Source organism: Rhincodon typus, unplaced genomic scaffold (genome assembly GCF_021869965.1).
Source record: "Rhincodon typus isolate 14 unplaced genomic scaffold, sRhiTyp1.1 hic_rhity00005846, whole genome shotgun sequence".
NCBI lineage: Eukaryota > Metazoa > Chordata > Chondrichthyes > Orectolobiformes > Rhincodontidae > Rhincodon > Rhincodon typus.
In genome coordinates, this window is record NW_025971484.1 from 3463 (window position 1) to 10627 (window position 7165).

Sequence of the window (7165 nt, forward strand, 5' to 3'; positions counted from 1 at the left end):
GGGGGGGCGCGGGCGGAATCGGCGCCAGGGTTTGGGGGGGAGGGGGGATGGCGGTCGTGGTCGGTGGGGGGGCGGGGTAGCGCTTGTTTTTTCCGAGTTGCTCTCCTGTAACAGCGGATGCAATTCCGTTTCCAAGAAAGGGAAAGGTAAAAGTAATCAGTCAGGCGGTCTCCCCCATGTTTCTCTCTCTCTCTCTCTCTCTCTCCCCCCCCCCCCCCCCCCCGCCCCCGGATCAGGTCGAAGTGAAGGAGGCAGACAAGTCGAAGCAGGATGAGGTGTTGATGTCGGCAGCCATTAGCCTGATCTGTGAGTGGGCCCAGCGGGTGCTGATGAGGCAGTTCGACACGGTGGTGGACTTGGCTCGCTTCCTGGTCAAGGAGCACCTCATCAGCCCCAGGACCAAGAATGCTGCCGTGGTGATGAAGGAGCTGATGAACGGTGAGCGGCCGTCCTGGGGCCATCGGTACCACCTCCAGCCTTCCTCGTCAACCCTGGTATCTGTACCCCCACCCTCTCCCCCCCGCCCACCTCACCCCAGCACCACCGCAAACCGATCTCCCTGCAGTTCCCAGGAGATGGGACTGATTGGCCTCGTTTCCACTAGAGCGAGGGCCAATGTAGTTGAAGTGTAAAAGATCTGCTGGGTGGGTCTTGGTGACATAAGACCCACAGTCATAGGAGCAGAATGAGGCCGTTCAGCCCTTTGAGTCCGCTGTGCCATTCCATGAGATCATTGGAAGACCTGATCATCCTCAACTTCCGCTTTCCTGCCTTTCTCTCCCAATACGCCTCGATTCCCTTCCTGAATAAAAATCTCTCTGTGGCAGCCTTGGGGGAGTGGGAGGTTTGGTGGGGGTGAGGGGAGGGGGTTCTCTCCAATGCCCTAGGCCCAGTGTGTTTCCCTGCTCACTGAGGGGGGCTGAGTATGTAGCTGGGGAGAAGCCAGCAGGGCAGACAGCGTCTGTGCTGAGAAACACAATTAGTGTTTCAGGTTGATGGCCTCTCACGGGAGTGGGAGGAGAACGGGGGACACACTCCCGTGGGGGGGGGGGGGGAGGGGGGAGAGAATGGGAGACTCGCTCCCGCGGGGAGTGGTGAAGGACAGTAGCAGACAGCAGTGAAGGGGGTAAAGCTGGTTAAACATGAAGGAGAGAGGAAAAGAAGGATGGGGAGTGTCAGGGTGTGAAGAGGAGGAGCCTGGTATAAAGCTGAAATGGTAACACAGATCAGATGGACCAAATGGCCTGTTCCTTTGGCGAGAAGTCCCTGTGGGAGTGAAGTGGAGGAAGGAACGGGAACACTGACGGAGAAATGTTAAGCGGGTGTTTTCTTTTAATATGAAGTGCTTCCGTTTGCAACTTTCTCCAATCCCTGTTCCACGTGAATTTTGTTTAACTTGTAGAGAACATTCTGAAATCGCCAAAGAAGACAAAGTTCCAGCAGCAGCCCAGGAACACAGGTCAGGATGGTGAAGAGAAATCACCAGTCTCTCAGGTGAGGGCCTGATATCAACTTCCCCAGACCAGACCCCCTCAAAATATTTTAAGAAGGTAGCCCAGACCCTAACTTTTTTTCTAAATTTTTAAGGCAAATGTAACGTGCTATGTTCCTGATGTGACTGGTCAAACTCCTCAACATTAAGCAAAACACAAATTTATTTAAGCGCTATTGTTAAAACCAAAGAAAGAAGAATTTAGAATAATTCAACTCTATTGGAAACCTTAATAGAACAATAGATACAGTACCTATTACTGATCAACAGTTCCAAGATAGCAACATCCCATAAGTACACCCTGTGGCAAAAACGCAAATTCAGAAGACCATGCTTTGTCTCGCATGCAATCCAGCAGGCCAGGAAAAGAACCTGTGGCTTTTGCCTGTTATTGAGAGAGGGGAAAGATTGTTTCCACTTCCTCAAGGCCCCAGATAAACCTAAACACTTTTTCTTAAAAGAAAACCTAGAAAGCCTGGAATGTGAGGGCTAGCCACACCCATTCAGGCTGTTTCTATTGCTCTCTATTCCAAAAAAAACCCCAAAGCTCCCAAGCTGTTTACTCGAGCGCTTTTGGTAGGCAGCTCTGCGCCTCTGCCTTACAACCTCTCTCCCAAAAAAGCAAACCCAGGACAAAATAAGCTCTAAAACCTACAGCGTCATCACAATCCCCAGCCCCCACCCTTCCCCAAACGGGCTGGTTGGGCCTGGGCTTCTCCCCATCTCCACCACCCCAAATCCCTGGCTCTTTGACCGACTGTCGTAGGTGGCCTGTCGGTGTCGACCCAGTTGAAGTCGGCTGCGTCAACGCAGAATCGGGAGTTTCCCCGTGGGCTGTGACCGCTGGCTCGTGTCCTTCAGTGAGTTCAGTTTCTGTCTTTCCCAGAGACGCGGCAGTGTGCAAAGACGCGGTTCAGCCCATCATGTCTGTGCTGGGTCTCTCTCCCTCTGTGTGTGAGAGTGTGTAAGAGAACTGTCCCTAAAACAACCCTTCTCCCAACCCCTCTTCCCCCGCTGCTGCCTTCTCCCCATAACCCTGCACGTTCTCCCCTTCCAGATAACCATCCAATCCCTCATCAGGAATATAAAAGCAGGCCATTCAGCCTGTTGAGCCTGTTCCACCACTCAATGAGATCATGGCGGACTTACAGCACAGCTCTGTAGTTGGCTCATTTCTCTGAAACTTTTGTTAAGTGAAGGGATTATCTATCTCCAGTATTAAATTAACAACTGATCCAGCAGCCACTGCCGCTTGCGCAAGGGAGTTCCAAATCTCTCCCACTCTTGATGTGTGAAAGTGCTTCCTAACATCTCTCCTGAACAGTCTGGTCCTACTTATCATTCTCTGCCCTCTAGTTCTAGAATCTCCAGCCAGTGGAAATAGTTTTCTCTTTATCTGCCCTGTCTTTTCCTGTTCATATCTTGAAAGACTTCAATCTGATCAGCCCTTAACTTTACATATTCCTCAGAAGATGGGCCTAATTTGCAAAGTCTCTTCCCCCGTAACTTAACCCCTGAAGTCCAGATGTCGTTCTTGCAAATGTATGTTGTACCCCCTCCAAGGCCATCTCTCCTTGCTAAGGTGTGGTGTCCAGATCTGCATTGTACGGCAAGCCTCGATCTATCTCCAATTTGAAATTAACAGGAGTGTGAGGGAATACCCCCCACTTGCCCTGGATGGGGGCAGCTCCGACAAACACTCGAGAAGCTCGACACCGTCCAGGGACAAAGCAGCCCCCCCTTGGATTGGCACCACATCCACAAGCACCCACTCCCTCCACCACCGACGCTCAGTCGCAGCAGTGTGTACCATCTACAGCGACTCCCCAAGTCTCCTTAGACAGCACCTTCCAAACCCGGGACGTCTACCCCCTAGAGGGGGCAAGGGGCAGCAGATACATGGGAACACCAGCCCCCTGCAAGTTGAACCCCTGATTCCACCCGCCCCTCCCACACATACGCCATCCCAACTTGGAAGAATATCGTTGTTCCTTCTATTTCATAAGGTCTAACTTTGCTCAAGTCTGTTGTGTGGCACTGTATCAGACACCAGCTGGATGCCCATGTTCACCACATAAGCAGCATTACCCATATCAAGCTTCTCTGTTACTTCAAAAACCTCCCAACTTATCTAAACACTCCCTTTCCTCTTGACACCTATATGGCTTTTGTAAATTAACTCACATTTATCTACCAGACTATTGATTCTGAACTAACTTTTCTTGAGGCACCTCACCGTCAATGTTAAAGCCTTACGGTTCCGAGGATAATATTTTGAACAGGCTGGGGTGGAGGGGGGAGGTGGGGAGCGGGGCGATGATTGCAATTTGCTGCTCCTGTATTCACGAGGAGGAGTTGTCCCATTTATCCCTGGCTCAGTATTTGTCCCCCTCCCAGCCCGCACTTTCCAGAGAAAGAACAGGATCATTTTGTGGGATCTTGCTTTGGACAGAATGGCCACCGCGGCTCCGACCTTACAACAGTGACGAAAACAGAAGTCGCTGGGAAAGCTCAGCAGGTCAGAAGAGTCACCGGACCCGAAACGTTAACTCTGATCTTTTCTTCACAGATGCTGCCAGACCTGCTGAGCTTTTCCAGCAACTTCTGTTTTTGTTCCTGATTCACAGCACCGGTTTTTACAACAGTGGCATTTTTAAAGTTCGTTCACAGGATGAGGGTGTCACTGGCTAGGCCAGCATTTATCGCCCATCCCTAATTGCCCCAGAGGGCAGTTGAGAGTCAGCCCCATCGCTGTGGGTCTGGAGTCACGTGTAGACCCAGAGCAGCCAATAGGTATTAAAATCACACCCCAGTACAGGATCACGTTGTAAGTTGGACATTTGTAATCTAAAATCACACCAATATATAGGAACGCGTTCAGGCTTCTGACTTTTCTGACTTAAAATGACACCCCTGCATGGCATCACATGATAAGTCTGACATTCCCATAATGTGGGCCATGACTTCCATTGTCTGGGAGGCTCCTTTGGAAGCCCTGAGGTGGGGAAAGGCACTAGGGAAATGCAGGTATGTCCCTGTTTTCACTGGACTGTAGGTGTCCATTTTGTGAGCCTCCTTTGGGATTGTGTCGGGGAGGGGAGGTGCGGGAAGGGATAGTCGCCTGGGGCAGGGAGCTAAAGTGGGTCTCATCTTTGTTTATTTTCTCTCCCTCCCCCAATCTCCCCCCCCCCATCTCCCTCCCCCCATCTCCCCCCCCCCTTTCTTCCCCCCCCCCTTCCCTCTTTCTTCCCCCCCCCCATCCCCCTCTTCCCCCCCCCCCCCCCCCCCCTCCCCCCCCCCCAATCCCTAACTCCCTCTGTCTCGCCACTGGCAGATGGAACCCTCCAAAGGTGGTAAGGATGAACGGCCGGGAGCACCGCGAGGTAAACAGCCCGCCGCAGTGGATGTGGACAGTGTCATTAACCGCTACCCCCCCATCAAGCCCAAGACGCAAGCCAAGAACCTGTTGGCGATCCCGGCCGCCCCCTGCCTCTCTCCGGCTGCCTTACCCCTCCGGGTGGCCGCCCCAGTGTCCCTGGCCCTGTCACCGGGCAGTCAGCCCTCTGGGGTGGTGGTCACGGCAGCAGGCACCCTCCCCCTGCTGAAGAACGTGACTGTCCTCCTCCCCGGCGCGGTGCGCCCCCTGGCACCCGAGGGGGGCAGCCCGGGAGCAGGTCCTGCTCTCCCCACCCCTCCCCAGCCCCACGAGCCCCCTCCCCCACCCCCCAAGGCCGAGCGGGCCAAAGGCTGCCCCCACCCCTCCCCGAGGGGCTCCCCACCCCACAAGCGAGCGGCTGGTTCCCTGGGGGAGAGGCTGGCCTCCAAGAGGAAGAGGGGACGGCCCCGCAAGGTGGTGCCGCCGTCGCCTCTGAGTGAGGTGCCGGGGGCCCCTCCCCCAGAGCCCGGGCAGCCGCCGCCACCTCCCCCTCCCCTGCCGCCTCCCCCTCCCTCCACCACCCCCACCCCCACCCCCACCACCGCCTCTGCGTCGCCTTCGCCACCCGCCGCTGCTGACAAGCCCCCGGCCAAGACAAGCGAGCCATCGGAGCAGGGGGCCCGCAAGACATCGGTGATCCGTCCCGTCTGGTGGACCGGCGCACCGGGGAGCAGGAGGACGAGATCGCCAACGCACAAATCCCCTGCCCATCCCCAATGACGGCGGCTTGCTTCCCCCCTCAGCCCCTCCATTGTCAGCTCAATCCCTGGCCTAGAGAGAGGGAGAGGGCGGGGGGAAGAGGACGCTTGACATGTGCACAGCAGCCGCAGCTGCCATCCTACGCCTGGGCCCAGTATCCGGTTCAACTTCCTGGGGGCTCCCCCCCCCCCACCCCCAACCTCCGAGTTGAATTTTGCTGTCCTGGTGTTCAGCGGACTATTGGAATGGCCGATCTGCTTAAGGACTTCTCTTACTGTTTTGTTTTTTGTTATCTCCACTTTTATTTTCAACCAGTTGATAATTTTGATAATTTACACGTCCTAACGTTACTGTAAATATTTTACCGGAGAGGGGGAATAACCATCAAAACGTTTGGGTAAAAAAAAGGCGATGCAAGGAACAACCCTGGCGACTTATTCTTTTTAAGAGGTAATAATTCCAGATTAATCTCCGCCGGATGGTCAGTATCGCAGCCTTGAGTCTGCTCATCGCGTCTATGTGTTTCTGCCCCCTTCCTCGGTTTCGCCAAACAGTCTACAGAGTCTACTTTAATGGAGAGGCCGCCCATGCCTGCTGCAAATGGTTCTCCTGCCTAGCGAAACGCAGTGGCTGCAAGGTGAACAAGCTGGCTGGAGAGAAATCTGGTCTGGCACAGGGAGCCCAGGCCCGGTTTTGTAACGTTTTGGGTGAACATGCTACCTCTCCATGTGCAGGTCAAGACTTGGGAGCACAATCGCGACTGCCTGTCTCTTTTTCCATAGTGATGCACGTGTGTGCACATGCTCACACCTACACCCATCCCTCTGACCCACCCTGGCACCTTCACCTCTTACTGAAATGAAAAGATAGGCTGCCCAGTGCAGAAGACAAAGGAAGCACTGATGGGTAAAGGAGAGATTGAGATGTTAGATAGGTGTAAATGATCAGGTATGAAGGGAGAAAAGGAGTCTGCTCTGTTGAGAGCAAAGTCAACCAGACGCGGTTGTGTTGGTGGGGGAAGGGGGAGGGGGTTGGGGTCATTTGGGAACATATAAGGTATGAAGGAGGGAGGACCTGCTCTGAATTTCAATATTGAAACAGAGAGGCTGTAAAGGGCCCAAGTGGAAAACGAGACGATGTTCCTCAGCTTCGTCGGAACACCCCAGTGAGATGTTGGCGTGGGTCGCAAGGTGGTATTGAATTAGAACAAAAAAAAAGAGATTCGAAACAAAGGCAGAAAGTGCTGGAGAAACTCAACAGGTCTGGTATCCTCTGCGGAGACAGAAGGCAGAGTTCACAGTTCGAGTCCAGTGACCCTTCTTCAGAGGCTGATGGGAGCTTGGAAACAGAGATGTGTGTGTGTATGTGTTTAAATATGCTGAAGGCAGGCTGAGGAGGGGGAAGGAGTGGATAGATAGGTGGCGATGGAGGTCTGAGAGAGAAAGTAAGACGTAAGGCAGACTAACTGATGGTAAGCCAAGGAAGGGGAAATGCTGATGATCGGGACTGTATGGGTTGGCTGTGCTAAAGCCAGGGCC

General features: G+C 53.8%; 1 protein-coding gene across 1 annotated transcript in view; it reads left to right on the forward strand.

Moving 5' to 3' along the window:
- LOC125482100 (DNA-binding protein RFX5-like) overlaps positions 1-6048 on the forward strand; it is a 9504-nt gene extending 3456 nt beyond the window's left edge. The window contains exons 4-6 of the mRNA XM_048594095.1: positions 237-438; positions 1403-1494; positions 4827-6048. Of these exons, the coding sequence (XP_048450052.1) occupies positions 237-438; positions 1403-1494; positions 4827-5648 (1116 nt within the window). The 3' untranslated portion in view covers positions 5649-6048. The remainder of the gene's footprint in view (positions 1-236; positions 439-1402; positions 1495-4826) is intronic.
- Positions 6049-7165: the final 1117 nt, after the last annotated feature.